Genomic DNA, 25,514 nt, shown 5'->3' with positions numbered 1-25,514 from the left:
ACTGGTCCCTGGTGCCAAAAAGGTTGGGGACCGCTGGTTTACAGGGTTTGACTTGGTGTATCTCCCTGGTGATGTAATAATTTTGAAAGCAAGAACTATTCCTAAATATATCTGTGATTGATTGCAGCACCTTGCATTTTTTTTAAAAAGCCAGTCAGTAAATTTATTTGATTTAGTTTTAAATTGCTTTATAAAATCCTCGTCAAAGTTATGTAAGGCATACGGGCTTCTTTTTTTTTTTTTAATCTTGTAAGATAGAACTGCCATCTTCATCAGCTTGTATTTGCAGAGGGATGCTTTCAGATGGTTTGAAAATCAACTCAAGTTTCATACAATTTGTAAAGTGTGGGGGGAAATACCTAGCTATTTGCCAAAAAGATGTAAGCAGAGCTGAAATCGTTCTTTTCTTTTCCATCTTATTCTTTGCAAAATGACTTTACCGTGCACACGTGCCTCTGACATCCCGTGTTGACCAGCTCTCTCCCCCAGAGGCTCGCTGCTTAGGGCTAAGCCCTCCTTCCACCATTAATGTTCTTTCCTACAAAAATGTAGATAAATCCTGATGAGATATATAAATAATTTTATAGTATATATTATATATATAATGAAATTAAACATATGGAATTAATAAAAATATTCCATCTATTTTTATGCATGACCATGATGCATAAGAGTTTGTAGACTATGTTATAATATATTGTTTCACTGGTTGTTGCAAACAAACCCTGTAAGGCAAGTACTGTCTTAGTTTTGCAGGTTGGGAAGCTGAGGCTTCTAGAATCTAATTGCTCACTCTGGGCCTCAAACCCAGGGCACAGGGCCTAAGACACAGACTCAGGTTTTGGGTGGACTGGTCTCTGCTTGCACCACAGGAGATTAACTACCTGAGGCTGGTGTGTGCCACAATGGCTGTGTGGGACCTTCTTTTAAGGTCCAAAGGTGGGATTTCAACAGAAATTCTTTTTCAGTTAATTGCTTTTTTGATTAAAAAACTCTTCATGGTTAAAAAGTATCTGATTAATAGAATGTGTTTTTATCATGACATACACGTTTTTGGAACATACAGATAAAATTGCCTCAAATTATGTACCAGTCACTTAGGTTTCTATGTAAGATTTTAGTAACTGAATCAGTTTCCTCATCTAAAACAAAAACTGAAACAGTACTGGCATGCCTACCTTAATGGCTTGTCAGTGAAGATAAAATGAGAGAGCAGTTATCCAAGTGCAATCAGAAAATATATTTGCCAAGCAAGGTATTACAATTTTCATTAAAATCGTAAATACTGCAGATAAATTAATGAACCATTTCAAGTTCTGTCTACCTAAAATTAGTTAGTAGGTAATTAGCAACACTGGAAAAGTTTCATTTCAGAAACTTCCATGTTCATTACAAACTATGAGTCTCAAGTTTTAATGAAGTTCCATGATGAAAGAGTTACAGAATTAGTCCTTACTGTATTCTGGAGCATTTTAAAAGTTAATTAATTCTCTGACATTCAACAGTGTAACTAAGTTACTTTGTACTATTGTTTGAGCACAATGTCTATAATCTTTTGATTAAAATAAGCACAGAAATCATCAGTAGCAATTATTATTTACTTTCTACCACACCATCACCTACCATCCCTAATATCTCCTCCTCAGAATCTGAAGAGGTTATTCTCCAGAGAGTTTTAGAAACTTTTTGCTATAATAGAACGGGGTGTTGGGAGCTTTCAAGTTTCAGGTTTCAAACTTCCAGTTTCTGAACAAAAGTGTATTTTTAAATCTTAAATTGAAGAAAAATTCTAACAAGGCTCTGTGCAGCAAAAGTACCTGCTAATTCACTCTTGTTTACCCTGTGGTTTCTGTTTAAATTGGTGCTGCTGTCTTGATTTATTCCTACCTCACAGGATAATGAATCCAGGTTTTATTTCTGTTCTTTGCCCAGACTTGTACAGCAGGCAAAGTGTTTGAAAATCAAAGGAAAAGAAGATATTGACTTGGATATTCTCTTCAGAGGTAAAAACAAAAACACTAGCAAAAACGCAGACTCTGCTTTTTTGTTGGGAAGAATGTCTTGTTTGTGTGTTTGGTTGGTGTTATCATTCCAGGAAGGAATGGGGGAAAGAACCTGCCAGGGGCCCAGACACTTGTGCTGTCCTCTCATCCCAGCCCTACTTCACTGCTCTGACCTTCATTTCCTCACTTTTAAAGTGAAAGACTATAATCTGCTCTGTGGTCCTCACTGATGACAAGACAAATCTAAACCTGTAGAAATAACACATCTCAGTGGTGGAATCTCTCTCTGCCATCTGCACAGGGCGTGGAGGGAAACCAGAAGTGTCTCCTTGCGTCCTTATAAGTTGGGGGGACTGCAGAATGTACTTCGTTAGCAAGACAGGCAAGGAGGTTATGGCAAACTTGAAGTGTTAAAAGCTAAGGGATTATTAGAGTATAGGGGAAAGAATTGCATGTTTTCACTTAATTATGTTTCTTTGCAATTAAGGCTCAATATACACAGAATGTCATGTATAATTTTGAGGTTATACTGTAGCAAGCTAAGGGATAAATTTCCTCTTGGGTGTTAATTTGGTGCAATCATTTTTATTTGGTCAGATAAAAATGTTGGTAAGTTGTAGTTTTGTGTCTTCAGCAGTGTAGCTCTACATGTTTGTATCTTCCAGAACATGGTAGGAGATCTGTTTATCTTCTAGAGGAAAAGAAATTAGTGAGTTTTCTCCTGATTTGGCTAAAAGTTCAAGTTAGTACAATTTGGTTGCATTGCACTTCATCTCCAAAACAATTATCCATTCGACTTGTCTTAAGAGAAAAGGAGTGTGCTTTACAGTCATTGAACAAAAGCGCTGTGACTTCTTTTATTTTTAATTGAAGTCTAGTTGCTCTACAATATTATATAAGTTACCAGGGTACAGTATGGTGATTCACAAGTTTTAAAGGTTACACTCCATTTATAGTCATTATAAAATATTGACTATATTTCCCGTGTCGTACAATATATACTTGCAGCTTATTTTATATCTAATAGTTTGTACCTCTTACTCCGCATCCCTGTATTGCCTCTCCCCCTACTGGTAACCACTAGCTTGTTCTCTGTATCTGTGAGTCTGCTTCTTTTTTGTTATATTCACTAGTTTGTTGTATTTTTTAGATTCCACATATAAGTGATATCATACGACATTTGTCTTTCTGACTTATTTCACTTAGCATAATACCTTCCAAGTCTATCCATGTTGCTGCAAATGACAAAACTGTTCTTTTTTATGGTTGAGTAGTATTCCATTGTGTATATACACCACATCTTCTTTATCCATTCATCTGTTGATGGACACTTAGGTTGCTTCCATATCTTGGCTATAGTCAATAATGCTGCCGTGAACATTGGGGCGCATGTATCTTTTTGAATTAGTGTTTTTATTTTTTTCTAATATATACTGAGGTGTGGAATTACTGGGTCATATGGTAGTTCTATTTTTAGTTTTTTGAGAACCCTCCATACTGTTTTCCACAGTGGCTGCACCAATTTACATTCCCATCACCAGTGTAGGAGGGTCCGAAAGGGCTGTGGATTCTGTGGGCTGATCTCAGGCAGGGCCGAGCTCCTCTCGTAACTGGAAGAACACTTGATTTTATCTCATCCACGAAGCGGGGAGGAATCTTTTCCTCAGAAAAGGGAGGGAAGTTAAGTTACTCTGTTTGGATTGTGCATCTATATGTGTCTCCCTAGCCAGAAGAGTTTCTACACAATATAACTAGATATGAACATCTCTTTAAATAAAATGAAATAAATAACTGATATTTTGGAAGCTGCTCCATACAAATGTTCTAATCCTTTTTACCAGCCTTCGTTCTGTAAACAACATGTTTGGAACTGCATGAAGAGCCCTAAAAAAGCGTCAGTGTCTCAATTCATATTTTGACACTTTTGAAAGTATCTCCACAGAGTAAGTATGTATACGTTCCTGTTAAAACAAATACACAGTCAGTTCAGTAGTTCACATAGTAAAATACTAATGAGGATCATCCTTATAAATATAGAAAAGATCCCTAGCAAAATGCAACTGCATAATGTGAAAGATGAAATCCACCGTGTTTAGTAAGCACCTGTGCTTTTCTCTGTAGTTTATAAGAAGTTCATAACCGCACGTGTTTATTTATTGGTGCATTTACCGTGCTTCTTAATTTAATCATCTGATTTCCTCCCAGAGAGGGTCTGTGTTCACAGACCGGGACATTATTGACGGGGAGCCCCCGCCCGGTGCAGAGTGTGTGCTGCGGGGGCCACTGTGCTTCTTGTTGAGAAGGTGCCTCAGGGGTCCATCTGAGCAGGATTTATTTAGCTCTCTGTCTAGCCTTTTGTCACCCAAAGTGGTTCTTCCTCATATTGATCTAACCCTTGTTATTATAATTAAGCTCATTTTCTCTGGTTCTAACCTGGATGAGACAAAATAATGAGAATAAATATGTTGCTACCGTGACATTAAGTGATTATTTAATATTTCCCTGTTATTTTCTGTAAGCCTATAAATCTGAGTATAGTTTCTAAATCCTTTTACCTTTGTTTTTTGTTTCTTCGGTCTGGCCATAGATTTGAATAAACACATTCTTCAATTCATTAGGAATTTTTTCCTTTTTTTTAAGGAAAATGAGTTAAAATCTGTTCCTCATTTCTCCCGTGAGGGAAAATAGTATATCTTGGATTTTTAGAGATTGTGTGGACATGTGTACACGAGCACATGTAGCTTCTCCTCTTCATAATCTTTGGCATGTTTTCAGTATTTACTCGGAAACATCTTCATTTTCTAAATTGTTCTATTCACAGTTGATATGCTTGGCAGATATAATGGAAAGTATTTTAAAGGCCATCATTATTTTCCAGCATACTTCTTAAGAGATTCAACATTTTTCCTTTTCCAAAGAATTAGATCAGATGATAGAAACATTTAGTTTATAATGATGTAAACTGGTTGAGGAAAACATGATTGTCTTGAAGGATGTTTGGTAATAAAATTAACAGAAGAAAGTTGGAGTCTGTCTTAACTCATCCGAAGGTCAGGGAAGCTTATTGGGTGTTACACCTGAGAGGTGGCAGGTGGTAATTAGCCTTTGTGCCCTTTGCTAAGTAAATAAGGCATGAACACAGAGCGACTCCAAACATGTCCCTTCTCTGGAATGGAATTGGCTTCTGCGCAGTGGCCTGTCAGGTTTTTCCCTCTGCTCTGGACTGTTCCGCTAAGAGCTGCGTTTAATCTGCTCCTTTGAAAACAAGTTTGAGTGAGGCTATGAAAGCGCATTTCCTTGAATCCAAGGGACATGCTCACCCACGCGATCCGCCCCCCTGCCCCTCAGAGACCCCTGGACCAGAGCACCCGAACCTCACCACTGGACCACAGGCAGACGTCCTGCAGGGCCACCACGCTGTCCCACCCTAGGGGCAGCTTTGGTCTTGTGGAGTGTTCAGCTGGGAAACTGGCGCGGGGGGCGGGGTTCCTTACTATTGATTATTTTTGGCCCCAAATGTGTAACTAATGTTCACTTTTTTAAAAACCCCAAAATTTCACAAAGCAAAAAATATGAGATAAACATTGTTACTAAATCCTTCATAGATTTATTTTGGATGTAGCAATTCACTTGTGGTTTTCTTTACCAGTATAGAATCGTAGTGTACTTGGTGATCTTTACACTTGCTGCCGCATCATGGCTATCTTCCGAAGCCAGTGCATATACATCTGCTAGGTTCTTTTTTTTTTTTTCCTAAGTAAAAGTTGTACCCACGTCCACAAGAGATCACATCCACTTAATCTTGGGTCAAGAAAAGAAGCTGATGGAAGCTCACCTTATTCCATGCGCTTACCACCTCCTGCCATGGTCACGCTTCTGATTTCTGTCGCTATCAGTTACTTTTTCCTGATTTTGAACGTCTTATAAATGTAATCATGTCTGACTTTTGCTAACATGATGTAAGATCCATCCACATCATGGTTTGTGTATACTCATTACTGCATGTTGTTCAATTTTATGGTGATAACCACGATTTATTTATTTTAGTGCGGGTTGTTTTCAGTTTTGCTCTCTTACCAATGGTGCCACTAGGGACATTCTCGTATGTGATTTGGTGGATATGTGTATGCATTTCTGTAGGGCACGTACCTAATAATGGACCTCCTGGGTAACTGGGTCTGTATAAGTTCACCTTCAGGAGGAGCTGGTGTCAAATATTTTTACAAATCGGTTGTCCCAGTACGTTCCTCACAGCACAGTGTGGAAATTGCAAGTACTCTCCATCCCTGCCAGCAGTTCGTTTTTGTCAGTCACTTTAATTTTAACCATTCTTTGGGTCTTTGGTATTATTTAATTATGCTTCTAATTTTGCATTTCCCTGAAGCCTAATGAACTTGAACACATTTTCATGTTTGTTGGCTATTTGAACATCCTCTTTTGTGAAATACATCTTTTAGGTTGTATTGTTCCTATTGAAATGCAGTAGTTCTTTGTATTTGTACATGAGTCCGTTGTTGGATAGATATGTTGCAGATTTCTTCTCCAGCCTGTGATCTGCCTTTCACTCTCAGTGGTGCCTTGTGAGGAATGGAAGTTCCACATTTCGATACCGTCCATCAGTCCTTTCTATCGTGGTTAGCATTCAGTGTCCTGTTTAAAACATTTGCCTGTTGCACGGTCATTACTGTGTTCTGTTACTCTTTGTTCTAGAATCTTCGTTTTTCTTTCACATTTATATCTGCAGTGCACCTAGACATTATTTTTTATACCTGATAAAGCATAGGCATCAAGATTTACTTTTTATGTGAATATTCAGTTAACCCAGCATCATTTTTTTTTTAAAAAAACCCTTCCTTTCCCCTATTGTTCGTCATAAAGCAAGTGACCAACATTGTCCTGTGCTTCAGTGTATCTCTTGTAAGTGGCGTGTGATATTTACTTTGACATTCAGTCTGATGATAGTAGTCTTTTTATTAGAGTATTTAATACATTTGTAATGTTACTGCTGTTATGTTGGGTTTATAGCTATCATTTTAATGATTGCTTTGTATTTTTCTCAACAGTTTTGTGTTCTTGCTTTTTTATATTTTATATATTTTTTTGCTTTTTTATATTTAATTTTTATACAGTAAGTCCTCTACATACAAACAAGTTCCGTTCTCAGAGCACATTCGTAAGTCCGATTTGTTCGTAAGCCCAACAAAGTTAGCCCAGGTGCCCAACTAACACAACCATTTATATAATTGTACTATACTGTAGTAGGTTTATAATACTTTTCACACAAACAATACATAAAAAACAAATATAAAAAATAAAGGAAACGTTTTTCATCTTACCGTACAATACCTTGAAAAGTACGGTGGTACAGCACAACAGCTGGCACACAGGGGCTGGCATCGAGTGAACAGGCAAGGAGAGTTACTGACTGGAGGAGGGAGAGGAGGTGGGAGATGGTAGAGCTGAAGCATCAGATCGTCGGCAATAGGAGACAGAGGGCAAGCTGCAATGTCACTCGTGCCTGATGTTGATGGCACAGGTTCTGGTCCCTTGCTGGGTTCAGTTCTATCTACCCTCTTGAAAAAATGATCCGTGATGTCTGGGTAGTAGCTCTTTTTTTCTCATGATAGATGACACAGTAGCACTGGATTGCACCCTGAATGGCTGCTGCAACCTTCGTGTACCATTCTACATTCGGGCCTTGTGCCTCAAAAACTAACAGTGCCTCCTCAAATAACAGTGCCTCCTCTTGCATCGTGAATCTCTTCAGTTCTTCAGTTACTTCTTCCTGTTCATCCTTTCTCTGGGCCTCCAATTCCGTAAGCGCTTCGTGTTGCACAGCAAGGAGTTCAGTGAAGTCGTCCTCTTGCAGATCTAGCTCCAGCTTCTCGCTGAGGGTCACTAAGTTGCTGAAGACCTCTTTGGACTCCTCATCCACCTTCTCCAATACATGGAAATCATGAACGAACTGCGGGCAAAGTTTCTTCCAAACCCCTTTCATGGTGACGGCCATAACCTCACGCCAAGCAAAGTCAGTGTTTTTTTTGGCCTTGTAGATGTTGCAGTCCTTCCAAAATTGTTGCAAGGTTGTCCCTGATTCATCACTTGCCTTTACTGCCTGACAAAAAGTGTGACGTAAATAATATCTCTTGAAAGTCTCTAAAACTCCCTGGTCCATAGGTTGGATGAGCAACTTAGTATTCAGTGGCAGATGCACTACTTTGACGTTGGGATGAAAGTCGTCCATGAATGGGGGTGGCCCAGAGCATTGTCAAGCCACAAAAGAATGTCGAATGGGACGTCCTTCTCCAAGCAGTATTTCTCGACCTTCGGGAAAAAGTGGTGGAAAAACCAGTCCTGGAAAATGGCCTACGTAACCCAGGCTTTGGGGTTTCTCTTCCACACAACAGGAAGAGAGCCCTTGGCTGTGTTTTTAAGGGCTCTTGGGTTCTCTGAATGATAAACTAAGAGAGGCTTCAGCTTCATATCGCAGGAAGCATTGCCACCAGACAACAGAGTTAGCCTGTCCTTTGCTGCTTTATAGCCTGGTATCAACTTTTCCTCCTTACTGATGTAACTTCCGTCTGGCATCCTCTTCCAGAACAGTCCTGTCTCATCCACATTAAAAACCTGCTCAGATAAATACGCAGCTTCTTCAGTAATTTCTTGAAGCGTTTCAGGAAGTTCCCGGGCAGCTACCGTATCTGCACTCGCTGCCTCACCACTTGCTTTTACGTTGTGAAGGCTGGTTCTAGCCTTGGACTGATGAAACCAGCCATGGCTGGCATTAAAAGATGCGCCCTCTGATTCTTCACTGTGTTTCTTCTTCAAGTCTTCATGAAGGCTTTTAGCTTTCTCTTGAATCAGCATTAAGCGGAGCAGGACTCAGCGCTGATGTGGATCCTGCATCCACACACTGAGACGTTTCTCCGTCTCCTGCATCACTTTTCCACACTTCTTTGATATTATCAGCACAGCAGAATTCACATGTTCCATGATCTTGTCCTTGTTCTTTAGAATCCTGCTGATGGTTGAATGTTATAAGAATGAACAACGTCTACCATCTTTTCGCCTCGCTCCACTCTCTCAATTATTGTCACTTTTGTCCCCATTGTTATCGCTTTGAGCATCTTAGCAGTACCAGCTACATCACCGCTGCGTTTATGCTTGCTTCCAGACATCCTGGGCTTGAAAAAAAGATACTGTACTACTGTACTCTATACAGTACTGTACAGTAAAGTACACAGAAGCACAACCACTTGTAGAGGATGCACGCACGTGGCAATGTATGCCAGACACGTGAACTAACTTACATGATTGGGCGTGCGAACGCATGTTCGCATCTTTGGAAGTTCGCAACCGGAAGGCTCATATGTAGGGGACTTACTGTACTTCTTGCTTTATTTTTTATTAACCAAGAATTTATTTTATTATACCATTTTTCCTATAGTAGCTTGTTGGTTATGCACTTTTAATATTTTTAGTAGACGTTATAGCTAGTAAAATACACATCTTTGTGTAGGATCATTTTTCCTCTGTCTGAAAAACTCTCTTGTATTCCTTATAGTGTGTCTTCTAGCTATGTTTTTTAAAAAGTAAGTTTTTCTTGTCCAGAAATGTTTTTGTTTTGCCTAAACTTTTGAATAATATTTTTGCTGGTTATGTAATTTTGCATTGATAGTTGATTTTTTTTCAGGCTTTACAGATAACATACCATTGTCTTCTGACCCCCATGGTTTCCCTCTAGAAGTCTGCTGTAGCTTCAGTGTGTCTCCTTTGAGGGAAGTGTGTCTTAGAGCATATCTTAGTTTGTCTGGCTGCTTATAAGATTTTTCTGTTGTCTTTGATTTTCAGCAGTTTTATTATGAAGTATACTTCTCTCTCTGTCTTTTGGGGATTCATAGTGCTTCTTAAGTCTGCGAGTATATGTCTTTCATTACTTTGAAAAATTTCTTAGCTATTATCTCTTCAAATGTTGCTTATGCTCCATTCTCTCCCTTCTCCTCCTTTGTGAGACTCTGTCTACACATTTTAAACTTTCTCTTGTTCATATGGGTGCTATGCTATTTTCTGTATTTCCTTCCTTTTTAATCTATGTGCTTCAGCTTGGATTTTTTTCTGCTGACCTTTCTTCAAAATCACTAATGATCTCTTCAGCTGTCTCCAAACTGCTATTACACCCATCCAATGAATTTTTAATTAACTCTTTATCTATTTCAGTTCTGGAATTCCCATATACATTATTTATAAAATAATTTTAGTTATTTAGTAAAATTCTCTATTTTGCCATCTAACTTCTTAAACACATCAGTTGCAGTTATTAATTCTATGCCCTATAATATCAGTATCTGAATCACCTGTAGGCTTGCTTTCCTTGTCATTCTTTGTAGGAAAGTTGTTCTACTAAAGCTATTCCATCATAATTTAGAGTGGAATTCCTACCATACCTTTGCTTAATGGTCACAAATAATTTCACTGGGTGATTCTACCATAATGTATTTAATCAAATGCTCATTCATGAACATTTTTATTATTTTCAGTCTTTATATTTAAGACAAAGACACAGTAAATTCTTGTACCATCATATGTTGGCATTTGTGGGAGTATTTGTATAGGATTAATATCTGAATGTGAAATTATTTGATCAAAAAGTACACACATTATGAGTGTTATTTCAGCCTGGCTTTTAAGTGTCTGTAGATATTTACACTCTTAATAATATATGAGAGTAATCGCTTCACTCTGACCTTGCAAATAATGACTATTTCACCTCTTTTACCTTACCAATTGATAGAAGAAAAATATACTTTTAAACATTTTTCTTTAATAATGAAGTTTCTTATTTTTCCACGTCAGTCATGGTTTTTGTTAATTGCTTATCCTGTCCTTTGTCCATTTTTTTAATTGCTTATGTTAGTACTATAGATTTGAAGTTGGCTTAATTTATTATGGATACCAATTCACTCTGTTATATATCTTACCAATAATTTTTGTACGTACTCCCACCTTGTATACTTTTTCTTTTCATTTCTTAACTAAAAATAAGTTTTCATGTCATCTAATTGATCAGTTTTTTCTTTCATGGTTTATAGCTTTTATTTCATTCTTATTCCAACATCAAAGTCATACAACTGTTTACTCATGTATTGTGTTAGGAAAGCTATGGCCTCTTATTTTTAACATTTAAATCTGTACTCTGTATTGAATTGGTTTTGATGAGGATTAAGGTAGTATACCAGCTTATTGTTGTTTTTCTGAATTATTTCAATATCATTTAAAAAACAATCCATCTTTTTTCATACTCATTTGAATACAATCTTCATATAGGAAATTCTATTGTATACTTGAAATTTAAAACTCTATCGTCAATGATATTATGTGTGTGTGTCCAAGACTGTCTTCATGCACAGAACTGTGGGTGCTGCCTTGTTCTAGAGGAATCTGAACCCAGTGGAAGAAAGTCAGTGCTGAGGTATCACCAGAAAGTCAGAGTCAAGAGGGACTGAGGAAAATAAGAGCAATCAGATAAATAGCATCAAACTACTGGGAAGAAGAAAAACCACAACTGGGGAACCAAAGCATGAAGACAAGAAAGCCTTAAAACAGTATATCAGGAAGCCACAACTTGCAGGCCTCCTGCATAGGTTAAAAAGGCACAAATATTCTTGGACATCTTTTCATTTCACTTAGTACTCTACTCAGATTTACAAAACTCACTGGTTTTTTACACACACATTAAAAGCCTTCTGGGCAGCCTCTGTGCTTCTGTTTACCAGGAATTTTTAATTAACAGGATTAGGCTGCAAGTCTGTGCAAAGGGCTGGAGTTAGTGCTACCAGTTGTGTAGTAATCACAGAAGTTGTTGTTTCTGTGCATGCTTTAAAGATTTTTAACCACCACTGAATGAATAAATTGTTGCTGCTCACCGTGGAGCATGCATGGGAGTTGCCTATGAGAGAAGGAGTTTATTGGCAAGTTGGTCCCTGTATCTGCTCTGGGTTTTTGGTTTGGGACTTTGTGGCTTGTTTGCTTGTTTTTCCTTGAGACTCATGTTTGAAATTAGTGTTTGTCTGTCCAAGGTATCTGTCTTTCTCTGTGTGGTGTGACTCCTCAGACAGGCACTGACCCCGGTAGCAGCTGCGCAGGTGATGATTGCCCAGCTCTTGGAAGTGCCCCAACAATGAATCTCATACTCACTACATGATTCCTTCAGCAGGTTAGAGTCTATCACTAATATATCCTTGAAACTTGGTGAAAACATATTCTGCCATTTTTAGTTTATGTGGTAAGGGATAAATAGAAAATGATCAGTGATCACACTGTGTAAATGACCTACTTATACTATGAGCTATATGCATACTGAATTTTAAGGGCCTTCTTGGGGTTCGTGCCCTAAGGACTTGCTGTCACAGGGAACTGAAGACAGAAATGACTCTGTAAAGCCTTCTTACTGACATTGTCCATGGGAATGATCTCAGTGAAAAAGCAGACTGTTGGCTTCAGCTCTGACATGTAAAGAGTTTGTAAGTTATCACTTCCAACTTCACAACAAGAAAAAAGCGAACAAACTGAATATCACCTACTCTTCTTAGATCCATCAGAGAATTGAGGTCCTGCCCTCAAGGGAAACTACTTTACCAGTGGCTTTTAGGTCCTTGAGGAAAGGCAATTAGACAACTCCAATCCCATCTAGCCATATGTCTCACATCAGAGAAGGAAACAAAAGCCAAGAAACGCTTTTAAAGGCCACAGTCCAGGTACTCAAGCCCATTAAAAAAGTGGTTTTAATCATAAGACTCTAGAATACTTCCCCCCACGTACCTTGACATTAATAGGGCTTCATTATAATAACTTTATATTACAACAGAGAACTGTAAGATACAGACTCTGTGTAAGAAGGAGTTTCTATGGAAACCCAAAGACAACAGGGGACGGAAAAAGGACACCAGAAGAAATTGAAGCCTTTGACACCTATAGGTAAATCAAACACAGCCTAATTCCCAGCTGTAGTAACATAAAATCTCACACCAGAGATCTTTTACCTAAGTTCCTATTATCTGATACATCGTGCCTGGCTTTCAACCAAAAATTACAAAGCATGCTAAGAGGCAAAACAAAACAACAGAAAACACACAGACTAAAGAGATAAAGCAAGCATCAGAACCAGTCTCAGATATGGCAGATATTTTGGAATAATCAGACTGGAATCTATGATGTAGTTATAGAATTATGTAACTGTGATATGTATGGTAAGAACTGTGCAAGAATAGCTGGGAATGGGAACTCTAAAGAAGAATCAGCAGGAAATACTCGAAAGCGAAAATACTGTAGGAGAAATGAAGAATGGCTTTGATAGGCTCATCAGCAGATTTGATAAGACCAAAGAAAGGATCAGCAAGCTTGAAAACAGGTCAGTAGAACTTCTCAAACTGAAAAGCAAAGAGAAAAGGAATTAAAAAGATGCTTCAGAATATCCAAGAACTGGGAGGCAATTGCAAAGGGTGTAGAATATATGTAATGGGAATACCAGAATAAAGATACAAAGGAGCAGAAGAAGTATTTGACATAATGATGGCTGAGAATTTTCCAAAATTAGTGACAGACACCAAAGCACAGATCCAGGAAGCACAAAAAACACTAAGTAGGAAAAATACCCCAAATTCTACACCTAGTATATCATATTCAGACTATGAATAAAGTCAAAGACAGAAAAGATCTTGAAAGAAGGCAAAGAAAAAAACACCCTACCTATAGAGGAGCAATGATAAGAATTACATTGGACTTTCTTCAGAAACCATCCAAGCAAAAAGAGAGTGGAGTGAAACATTAAGTACTGAAGGAAAACACTGCAGCCAACAATCCTGTTCACCATGAAGTTATCCTTCAAAAGTGAAGGAGGAATGAAGACTTTCTCAGAAAGACAAAAACTGAGGGAATTTGTCATCAGTAGACCTGCCTTGCAAGAAATGTTAAAAGAAGTTCTTTGGAGAGAAAGTAAATTATGTAGGTCGGAAACTCAGACCTATATAAAGAAAGAGCATTAGAGAAGGAACAAAGTGGAAGTAAGATAAAATCTCTGTTTTTCATATTCTTAATTGCTCTAGTAGATGACAGTTTGTTCAAGTGCTTTTCAAAATAATAATAACAATGTATTGGACGATTACAGCTTATGGATAGGTGAAATGGATGACAGCAATATTATAGGGATGGGAGGGAAGATTTGGGAATACTCTGTCACAAGGTGCTTGTTGCTGCTCATGAAGCATTATATACGGTGTTATTGGAAAGAGGATTGAAGAAGTTGTAAATACATATGGCAAACTCCAGTGCAACCACCATAAAAATGTAAAAGGAATTATAATTGATATGCTAAGGAGGAGAGAAAATCAAATCATAAAAAACGCTCAGTTAGAATCAGAGAAAGGAGAAAAAGAGGGAGAAGACAAAAAAGAAGGAATAAATTTAACAAATTCAAAATGGAATAAACTGAAAATGGGTCAGAGACCTATACATAAAACACAGCACTATAAAGATTCTAGAAGACAACGTAGGAGAAAATCTAGATGACCTTGTGTTTTAAATGAATTTTTAAATGCAACACCAAAAGCATGACCCATGAAAGAGAAACTTGATAAGTTGGACTGTATTAAAACTAAAATTGGGACTTCCCTGGTCGTGCAGTGGTTAAGGATACACCTGCCAATGCAGGGAACACGGGTTGGAGCCCTGGTCTGGGAAGATCCCACGTGCTGTGGAGCAACTAAGCCTGTGTGCCACAACTACTGAGCCTGCGCTCTAGAACCTGTGACCCACAGCTACTGAGCCCGTGAGCCACAACTACTGAGCCCGTGAGCCACAACTACTGAGCCCATGTACCACAACTACTGAAGCCCACGCACCTAGAGCCCGCGCTCCACAACAAGAGAAGCCACCGCAATGAGAAGCCCGCACACCACAATGAAGAGTAGCCCCCGCTCACCGCAACTAGAGAAAGCCCGCGCACGGCAATGAAGACCCAATGCAGCCAAAAATAAATAAATAAAATAATTAAATTTATTTTTAAAAAAAAGCTAAATAAAATCTTTTCTGTGAAAGATAACCATTAAGCAAATGAAAAGACAAGCCACAGACTGGGAGAAAATATTTGCAAAACACTTATCTGATATGAGACTTGGGTCCAAGGAACTGTTAAAATTCAACAACAAGAAAACAACCCAATTTTTAAAGAGCAAAGATCTGAACAGACACCTCGGAAGACATGTGGCAAACAAGCTTATGAAGAAAGTCTCAACATCATATTTATGAGGGAAGTGCAAACTGAAACAACAGTGTGATACCACTACACACCTATTAGAATGGCTAAAATCCAAAAACACTGGCAAGGATGTGGAGCAACAGGAACTCTTATTCGTTGCTGGTGGGAATGCAAATGGTTGGGCCACTTTGGAAGAGTCTGGCCGTTTCTTACAAAGCTAACCACAGTCTGACCAAATGATCCAGCAATTCTGCTTCTAGGTATTTACCCAAAATAGTTTTGTTTTGTTTTGTTTTTTTCTTTTGTTGCGGTACGCAGGCCTCTCACTGTTGTGGCCTCTCCCGTCGCGGAGCACAGGCTCCGGACGTGCAGACTCAGCGGCCATGGCTCACGGGCCCAGCCGCTCCGCAGCACGTGGGATCTTCCCGGACCGGGGCACGAACCCATGTCCTCTACATCGGCAGGCGGACTCTCAACCACTGCACCACCAGGGAAGCCCTACCCAAAATAGTTTAAAACTTAGGTCCACACAAATGTTTATAGAAGCTTTATTCATAATTGCTAAAAATTGGAAACAACCAAGACGTCTTTCAATAGATTACTGGATAAACAAACTACAGTACATCCATACAATGGAATATTATTCAACGATAAAAAGAAATGAGCTCCAAAAAGACATGGAGGAACCTTAACTGCATTTTACTCAGTGAAAGAAGCCAGTCTGAAAGGGCTACATACTGGATGATTCCAAGTATATGCTATTCTATAAAAGGCAGAACTATAGAAAAAGCAAAAAAGATCAGTGGTTGTTAGGAGTTTGGGCTTGGGGAAAGCAAGGAGGGGTGGCTAAATGGAGCCTGGGATTTTTAGGGAAGTAAAACTATTCTGTATGAAACTTATTCATCGTAATGATATATGCATAGCATTATACATTAGTCACAACCCCTAAAACTCTGTTACACAAAGCTGAATTCTAATGTAAACTGTAGAGTCCAGTTTATAATAATAATCAATATTGGTATATCAACTGTAAGAAATGTACCCCACTAATGTAAGATATTAACAGTAGGGGAAACTGTTGGGGAGATTAGGGGCTAGGGGGGTGTATGGGAACCCTCTGTACTATCTGCTCAATGTTTTTGTAAATGTAAAACTGCCCTAAAAAGAAAGCATTCATTTTTTTTTAAAAAAGCTGATTGTAAGTACTTATTATCTTTGTAATGACACTAATATTTGGTGCGGTAATGTGATCCATACGGTGGGATGGGACAAACTGGAGTTCTTGGGAAGAAGAGAATTATTTGCACTGGGTTAAAAGACGATTCTAAGGGCAGAAGTTTCGTACCCACAGTTAACTCGAGGAGGATATTCTGACAAGTGAAAGGAAGCTGGTGGCCTTGTAAGAGCACATAATGAATATTCTCAACTTTAGTCTAGAAAAATTTCAACAGCTATCTTAGCATCTGTAGTGCTATAAGGCAACATAGCATCGCATCTGTAGTGCTGTAAGACAACATAGCATCTGTAGTGCTGTAAGACAGCATAAACGATGCCCTGGTTCTTATGGAGAGTAGGTACTGCACCTCCTCTTGATCAGCCCCTCCTGCAGTCACTCTGCTGCTTTCTTCAGGTGTCAGTCAAAATATTCATTGTAAGAGCATCCAAGACAGAATGGAATGTAACAGGTTTCTCATTAAAAAGGAGAGTTATCAGCTTTACATTGCTTAAAATGACAAATAACAGAGAACTGTATCCCGAGTTAGAGGCTAGCTGAAATTAGGGAGTGTTGGGATAGAGATTTAGAGGTGCTGAGATTTGAGTAATTAATTTGTTTCCCTGCCAGATGCTCTGAAACACATACACTCGCAGGCCTGCCGGAAGCCGTCTTGGTACAGCCAGTACCAAGTCTCAGAGCAGGAGGAAAATTCTTGGAACTGAGCATGGGGTCTGGGCGCCTGTAGCCTCCTTTCAGGGATATCGTGAGCTTTTTTTTTTTTTAGTTTGATTTTTAATATATTCTATATTACCTTTCCTAAAATTCCCTTCATCCTTATTTTCAGAGCAAACTCTTTTGCTGTCACATTCCAGAAAAAACATGAAAATGAGAAAGCCAGTTTTCTTGCTGGAATCAAGGCAGAGCTTATAGTTTATGGATTTTGAAGAATTATAATCATTATTGACAAAATATTTAGAAAATTCAAACGTGGAAAAAGTTACAGCGCAAGAGTCAAAATGTCTAGTAAAAATAAATCTGCTTTAATAAGTAGTTACTTATTTTTAGTCTTGAGGCTTGAGGGGCTGACAACTCTGGAAACCAAATCCCACGGCACCACTTCTGGTGCCGTGTGGGCAGCCACGCTGTGAGCTTCCTCAGAGGAGTCCAGAAATAACCCTCCGGCACTGGAATCTGCCTCTGACACCTCCTCTGCTGGCTCTGCTTATATTAGAACGCAGCTTCACCTGTCCCAGTTGGCCCGCCTGCAGGCACAGTGTCCTGGGACAGTGATCGGACACAAGTCACTAAGCTGAGGGCCCTCCGCTTCCTCACTGTCCAGAGCAGACACCCCAGAGACAAGCAGAGAAGCAGAGGTTTTTCCTGGCCCAGAATTACAGCTTCGTGTTCCAGCCCTGCACAGCACTCCTTCTCCTGGGCCAGCACAGAAGCCCTAGATTCTTAGATGCTCCGCCCATCCTCCCAGGCCCGATGATAGGGAATTCTAATGACATCATCTTCTTCCCAGTGTCAGATTTCAGGGGTGTGGACACCTCCCTTCTCAGAGTCTGTGCACATGTGAGAATTGTGTGGGTGTCTGTGGGGAGTGGACACCCCCAAAGCTGACCGTTTCTCTCCTTTATTCATCTCTCGGCCCAGGGTGTTGCCAGGCTGGTCTTCCTTGTCTGTAATTCCAGTGCTAAAGGGAAATGCCCCCAGACTACAGTGAAGCACCTTTACCTCTCAAGCACTTCCAGGATCAAACACAGAAAGCCTCCGTGTCTCTCCATCAGGTGGACGGTGTGACACACATTTTTGCCTTCATGAGAGGTCCAAAAACTTGAAAAAAAACTGCCCAAGTGCACAGTCTCCTTGGAGAGCATGCACCTATTTTATGAGAAAACGTTTTGTAAACTTGGGATTTATACCCCATAAGGATAGTCAATGAAGAAGAGCTCAGGTCTTGTTCTAAAGGGTACGCAGAAAGGTTAGGCAGGAGAGAAGGTTCGAGATGCCGGAGCAGCTGAGGGAATGAGACAGTGGAGTTCCTTTTCTTAAAAGGCCTTTAGCCAAACATTGTCCTGGGTTTCTCTACCCAGACAGCACTGCTATTGTGACATCCCATTATTGCAGAGAGAGAGGACTTCAAATAGCAACGCCAAGCACCATATGTCTAGATAGAGAATCACAATTTGATGTCTTGAATATACATAAATGATTCTAAGCTATATCATCAGACAGTCATCATGTTAGATTTCTGAACTGAGCTTCTTCAGACCTACAAATCATCACTGCCAAGTAGAAGACGAGGGTTGTTGCTGACCACAGTACCCTTGGATTGTTTTTGTAAAAGTCATGCTGATGGTACAAGAAAACTTAATCTTTTTGTAAGTTAAAGGGGTGTGGCTATTAAAGTGAGTAATTTTGCATAAGTAAGGGTAAAAAATACTTCAGTACCATATGAAAATATACCTGAAATATGTTTAGTGTGTCAGTTAGGTATTTGGTTGAGTCACTCTGAGTGCGTTGCGTCTTTTCTTGTTGCCATAGTTACTGTTGCCTTGTGAGGGTACATCGCATATCATTTATGTCATAGACTTCATTAGCAAAGACAGCAGTTTCTTGTTACTTACATGGTTCTCCCTCATTCACTGTTTTCTTGCTTTTCTTCATTGATTTGTTTTCCTTTTTGAATTAATTTTAGATGATGCCATTTTCCTTCGAAGTTTGACTGCCTTTAATGGTTTTGATGTGTAGAAAATCAGACTATAAAATAATCATAAAATAAATAATAAAATAACAAGTATTTAAGGAAACTAGAACCTAAACTAAAAAAAAAAAAGATAAGATTCCTGAGTTATTCTAGATGTAGTTACGCTGATGACTTTTTTTTCTTTTATTTGCCTTTAGAAAGATGAGGCTTTAAAAAAAATGCTCTTCCCCAGTGGTGGTGGATTTTTATTAACATACTTTGCCTAGTTTTTATTCTATAACTTTGAAAAGACACTCTTTTTTAAAACATTTCTTAGCAGTAGAATCAAATAATAGCTGTTTCCTTAATATGCTGGCTATTATGGTAACAGTGATAATAACGTATTCATCCAGCACTTCCCAAGTTATAAAGCAGATTCGTGTTCCTTTTCCCTCTAAAAGACCCTCTAATAGGTCACCGTTTCCTGCTGAGGTGATGGAGAGCAGGCTGAGTAGCCTGTCCAGGGTCACACGCTGCTGAAGGACAGAGGCAGAGCGTAGATCTTCCTGGAAGTTCCAAAGCTCTTGCCCTGCAGCAGGCTGTCCTCATGACTGTGGCTTAGCGGAGGGTCCTGGCAGGAGGGTGGGGGGGCCTGACTTTGAGCCCAGCCACCAACTTGCTGCCCAATGAGCTAATAAGACTTTGAGACCGTGAGCCTTCGTTTCCTGGCCTGTCAGGTGGAGACCGTTTCTCTACTCAGAGCGGTAGGTGAGTGGATCAAAAGAGGGAATTAACATGAAAGGGCATTAAAAATAAAGCACTGTATTTTTGAAGGTATGACCAGTACTCAGACATTTCTTTCTAAATTCATCAGAGTGGATTCAGAACTCCTTAGATTTATGCTCTCAACTGGGCCCCAGTGGTAGGTGTGCCCTAGACACCATGTGACTTTGCTTCCTCTCTGACCATTGCTAAATTCTCCTTTAAACACGAAAGCAGACTTGTTCTGCAAAAACTTTGGGGATTTTACTTTCTGTCGGACAGATTGGCCTTGAAGTCTGCAGTCAAAAGCCGTTTCAGCGTCTCTGACATTCTTATTCTGTTTAATGACAGTCTTCCATTTCATAAGAAGAATGCCTTTCTGCTTGGCCAGAAATTTCTCCTTGGAGATGACAGAATTGCTGTCTTACCATTAATGAATTTTATAGCCCAAATCCTTTTTATTTGAAAGACATGTGGACATATCTACCCAAAGCCTCGCTTTATCACAGGCTAGAGGAAACCACTACTGTCCTAAAACCCGAGGTCTCCTCAACCCTTACTGGTAGTGTACCTTCAGACGAGTGCCTTCTAGCCCCTTGGAGAAGCAGTCACATTCACAGTGGATATTAGTTTATATAAAAAAGAAGAGGTTGCTGCATACAGAGAGGAGGCTGAGAGTAAAGTTTAATCATCTATGTTTCACACAGGTGCCCTGAACTTTCGTGGAAAACCCTTCCCTGAGGGGCTGAGAACCTGGGTCACTAACTGTTTCCTTGGCATCGGGCCCCCTTCCCTGGGACATCTGTCACATGATGGGTTGCATTTGACTAAATTGGAGGGGTGGGCGGTGTTTGTTTCTTCATGATGTTTACATCAGAAGATTTTTTTTCACTTCTGGGAACATAGGTGTTGGGGAATAATAAGTTTCAAAGGAATCCTTGTTTGAGTGTTGTTTCGCTGTTTAGCCTCAAAATTAAAAATGCTTTCTGAAAAATCTTTCTAAATCAACCTCCCCACACATACCAAATTCTGCATCTTGAGCACGCTATCGAAGAAACCTTACTTTCAAATATACCTGCTCAAGCGTGGTCTTGGTGGTCATGGCACCTATACCCAGTGCTCAGCACCTTGGGAGCCCAGTGACTTAAAAGCATTAGGTGTGGGTGACGTGAACAGAATACCAGGTGTCATTAAATCAGGAGAAATCCATCTCAGAACAAATGCCAAAATGTCAGAAATTTTCTTTGAGGGCTCCATTGTACTGAAGGTTAAAACCTCTTTGAACACCTCTAGAGAATTCCTTGGAGAAGCCGCAGGAGGTGAAGTGGGCCCCCTCCTGTGTGTCTTGGGGTGATGAACACATGACAGGTGTTCAGTGTGAGTTGCCTCTTCAATAACAGACAGCATGGAAGTCTCCGGTCACATTATCTCACAGATTCCTGAGGCAGAAGGTGTAAGTCCTAGGAAGGAGCTTTGAAAACAAACAGTTTCTAAACTGTATGTTAGTGCTGTCCAGCGGAGTCTGGGGTAACCCAGAAGTAAACAGACGAAAGCCGAGCTGCCGGAGGGGAAGGCGGCCGAGCCACCCGCCTGGTGCCGCCTTCCTAACCCTGTGGGGCCCTTGAGGTCCCTCCGCAGAAGCGTTTCCCTGGTGCCAGAGTCGTTCCTTTCTCCCGTGGTCATTCAGCACATTCTTTTTTCACGCGCAGCATTATTCCAGGCCAGGGGGGTGGCCGCTGTGGACGAGAGCAGAGCTGGGCTTAGTCGTCACGAGCTCCCAGCCCAGCGACAGCCGCTGACAGTCGAGGTCCAGGGAAGAGGGCACCAGAAGGTCAGGGGGGGCGTCTCTGAGGAAGTGACAGGGGCTACAGCTGAAGGGGGAGCAGAAGTGAACTGGACTTCAGGGAAGGGCGGGGCAGAGGGCAGGGGGAGAAGAGAAGGATGCCTGCTGCGTGTTTCCATGAGCTGACGTTTGGGGCACTGTCCGTGCTAAGTCGTGTGTCGGCATTACCGACGTAATAGTGTTCATCCTACGTTGGGGTACCCTGCCTTACAGATGAGAGGAAGCCAGGTCCCTGTATCCTTGGCCCTACAGCTAAAGGTGACAGAGCCGGGGCTCGAACCCATCTTGCTGCCGAGTCCCCACCCAGGGCCTCCTCCCTGCTCTGCTGATGTGAGCCCAGCAGGCCTCGTGGAGGCCGGTCCCCTTGCCAAGATCAGAGAGCGTCAGGGGTCTCAGCCCATGACTTCCCACGCTGAGACGTGCAGTGCTGTAAAGAGGGAGTTTCCAGGGTCCTTGGTAGGAAAGATGCTGGGGCTCAGAATGGGGCAAACCCACCAGAGCCCTGGGAGCCTCTGTCCCTGAGGCAGGGGAACAACGTGGGAAACGAGGCGTGCGTTTGCCAGCCCCCCGTCAAGAGCATCAGCAGGAGAGCGACGTGTGGAGGACAGAGCTTAACTGACCCGGTCAGTTAGGCTTTGCACCACCATTCGCATGACTTGAGTGGTCTTGCGGTCCCTTCTCGAATAATACTGAGTTTATCTGCCCTGAACACATGTTGTTGATGTGCCCACGAGACCGTGAACTTCTCACAGGCCAGGAACCTGCTTGTTTTTGTGTCCTGTGGACCTGGCCTCATGCCAGTCCTGCAGCGGACACTCAGTACTGAATGCATTTTGTAGCATTTCTGGAACTAATTCTCTTGCCCCTCTCTCTATATTTATCGCCTTATCGATTTATGTTTCAGCTATGCAAGCAGTTGTTTTACAAATACACATAATTAGATTACGAATTGTCTTAACTCTCTCCGCATGGTATATTTTAAAGAGCTGACACTTGCTGGAAATAGATAAGAAATCTCCTTACAGCATTTGGAAATAGGAAGACATCATTAATAAGGATGATGATCACACATTCAGAAATTGGTCTTGTTCTTCCAAATACCGAACTTGTTGTGGGGACTGTAAATTGACAGAACTTTCTATTGGGATTCCGTGAGCTGTAGATGGTTTCTGCCAGCCGTCCCGTGTGCGCTGTAGGGTGGGATCATGCCATTCTATTTGCATCGTCCAATTTCTGGCCATCGTGGTACGTTTTCCAGTATGTTGACTTGTTCTTTAAAAACTAAGTGTCAGAATTCTTTATGCCCATTAGCCTGCTGAATCTTGAAAGAGAAAAAGTTCTTCACTATTGACAAAGTACAAAAGAGTCAGGGTATTTGCAAAGCTTGAAGGGAGATTCTCTCTTTTACCTCAGAAGGTTAGATGGGGGAAAAAAATGCATGTGAGTTTTGGAACTCACTGTCCTTTCAGCTGCAAAGATCAAACAAGGATATTTGACCTTTTTTTTGCCGTTTGCTTAAATGTCTGGAAACTGACGCTTCTTAGTCCACAAGAAGCAGAGAAAGTACAGTACGTCCTAGTGTCCATCGTGACCAGCATCTGGCAGGGAGTAGGCGTTGATTCATAGTTATTGTAATCCAATATATTGATTAATTGAAAGTCAACTATGTGTCAGCTCCCTGCCAGATTCTGAAAATTGCAATTAATTTGATACTGAAAATATGCCAAAGATATTATTGCTTTATGATTCAGAAGGCATTCCAGAGACTTCCTAAACTCCTGAGCCATTGTTTTAACGTAACTTTAAATTGTATTGTGATGTGATAATGCCGGTTAATAGGAATTCTCGATCGATAATATGCTCTCGTTATCAACCTATATCCATAATTTTTAAACCAAAACATCAAAGAAAACAATGTTTATGAAATTGACTTAAAGGCAGTTTTTTAGTATGCCTTTGGAACTACTCAGACAACTCCGAGCTACACTTTTTATAATTGAACAACGGTGTCGGTACAGAAAAGCCTCGAAGGAGACCCATCTGTAATCGCACAGAGCTAGCAGCCAGGCACGCCCCATTGTATTTAATGGGACAGAGAAGCTCACTGATGGGAAACATTGCAGGACCCCTCAGATGCCTCTGTGGTATCTGCTCCTGCAGCCACAGCTGCCCCTTTCAACCATCCCTACGATGAACGCATCCTGCAAAGCCAGGAAATTTTAATATAATACAGTGAAAGCCATTGCTGAAAAATCAGGTGCTTATGAAAAATCAGGTGTTTATGATGCCGGGGTCTCTCATATAGCACGGCACCCTTGGGACACCTTTCATCAGCACGGCTCCCTTGTCCTTCAGAGTCCTAGCAAAATATGGGATGGTGGGCTGCTCCCCAGGACGAGGGTTAACGTCTCCATCAAAGTTACAGAGTGAATTCAGTCCACACCTGAAATTTTCAAGAAATGGCTGAATTCACCCACTGAGTCTGCCCTACCAAGGAGACGCACCAGGATTTCTACCCAGGTCTGGAAAGAAGACATGAACGCAGACTGTGATGTTCTCGAAGGCATCTCATTGCCCCAGAGCCCGCAAGGCTTCAATCAGAATCTTTCCACACTGGCAGCCTCGCAGATTAGACCTGCTCTGTGTGTCCTGTTGACTTGTATATGGTGAAGCCACAGCGAGATTAAGAGTGCAGGGAGCGTCACCAAGGACATTCTGTGAAGGACTCCTCTGCCGCGTCACAGGCTGAGAGTCCCCAGACCAACATCAAGGACCCTCACAGCCAAACCGAGACCCCCAAAGCAACGGCCACCACTGCCTTTCACGTCCCCTTCCCCCAGAGACCAGAGGCAGGAGGAAAACAAATATCACAGCCTGGAAGGGGACTAACTAACTTACCAACTGTGTTGACATCACAAGTCCATGATTCTTTAATAGGTAGCATATTGAGAAAACGTCTGATAGTTTAAGAGCACGTCAATAAGAGTTCTGCAACAAAATTTGCTATAAAAAATCTTTTGCCATTATGAGCATGTCACTTACTGGGAGAAAAAGGTCTTTCCCTATACTGTCTCTGCCTCTCTCCAGAGCTCATTTCAGACCCATGTTATTGCCCTAAGAGGAAAAACAAAAAAAACACTCCATTAAAAACCAGAAGTTGTACCCTTCACAGCAGCAGCCCGCAGAGCCTCTGGGGGACGACGTGGCTGTTAGTCAAACAGCACGTCAGAAAGCTCTTTGCTCACTGGAGTCAGGTCGTATTTGCATTTTGGAAAATGTTAGGCATTGATTTTGTAGAGTTGTTTAAAGTTAGACACTTTAGGAATTAATGTGCACAGGTGTTAGTAATGAAGAATATCACCATTTATAAAAATTGCAGAACTTTGCTCTTAAATTGTAAGAACTGAACAGTGACAATATGGATATTTTCATCATTTTGGAGACTACAAGCTTAATTACCTTTCAGAATAGTAAGACTAAGCAGTTTTCATACAATTTCTACCTAAAGGAGGAAAAGGCTAGGACTACAATAGCAGGATTTTATATGGTCCTAAAGAATTTCCCTGACATACTTTGGGGAAAATAGGGTTTGGCGAGAAGTTAGATTATGCAAAGTTCTTTATCTAGAGGAAAAGCATACAGAGAATTAACTTGGAGCCCATCTTTTGACCTCCAAATAGTTTGTCACTTTTTGTAGCATTTATTGAATAAAGTCTTAAAGATTTTTTAACAGTTTGGTCCCTTAATAA

General features: G+C 40.6%; 1 protein-coding gene across 1 annotated transcript in view; it reads left to right on the top strand.

Annotated features, from left to right (window-relative positions):
• L3MBTL4 (L3MBTL histone methyl-lysine binding protein 4) overlaps positions 1-25,514 on the top strand; it is a 297,887-nt gene that overhangs the window by 205,769 nt on the left and 66,604 nt on the right. The window contains exon 16 of the mRNA XM_024763900.1: positions 1,933-2,003. Within this exon, the coding sequence (XP_024619668.1) occupies positions 1,933-2,003 (71 nt within the window). The remainder of the gene's footprint in view (positions 1-1,932; positions 2,004-25,514) is intronic.

This window comes from Neophocaena asiaeorientalis, unplaced genomic scaffold, assembly GCF_003031525.2.
Source record: "Neophocaena asiaeorientalis asiaeorientalis breed wild unplaced genomic scaffold, Neophocaena_asiaeorientalis_V1.1 scaffold110, whole genome shotgun sequence".
NCBI classification, from domain to species: Eukaryota; Metazoa; Chordata; class Mammalia; order Artiodactyla; family Phocoenidae; genus Neophocaena; species Neophocaena asiaeorientalis.
Note: the sequence above shows the minus strand (reverse complement) of the source record. Positions and strands in the feature narration are given on the sequence as shown.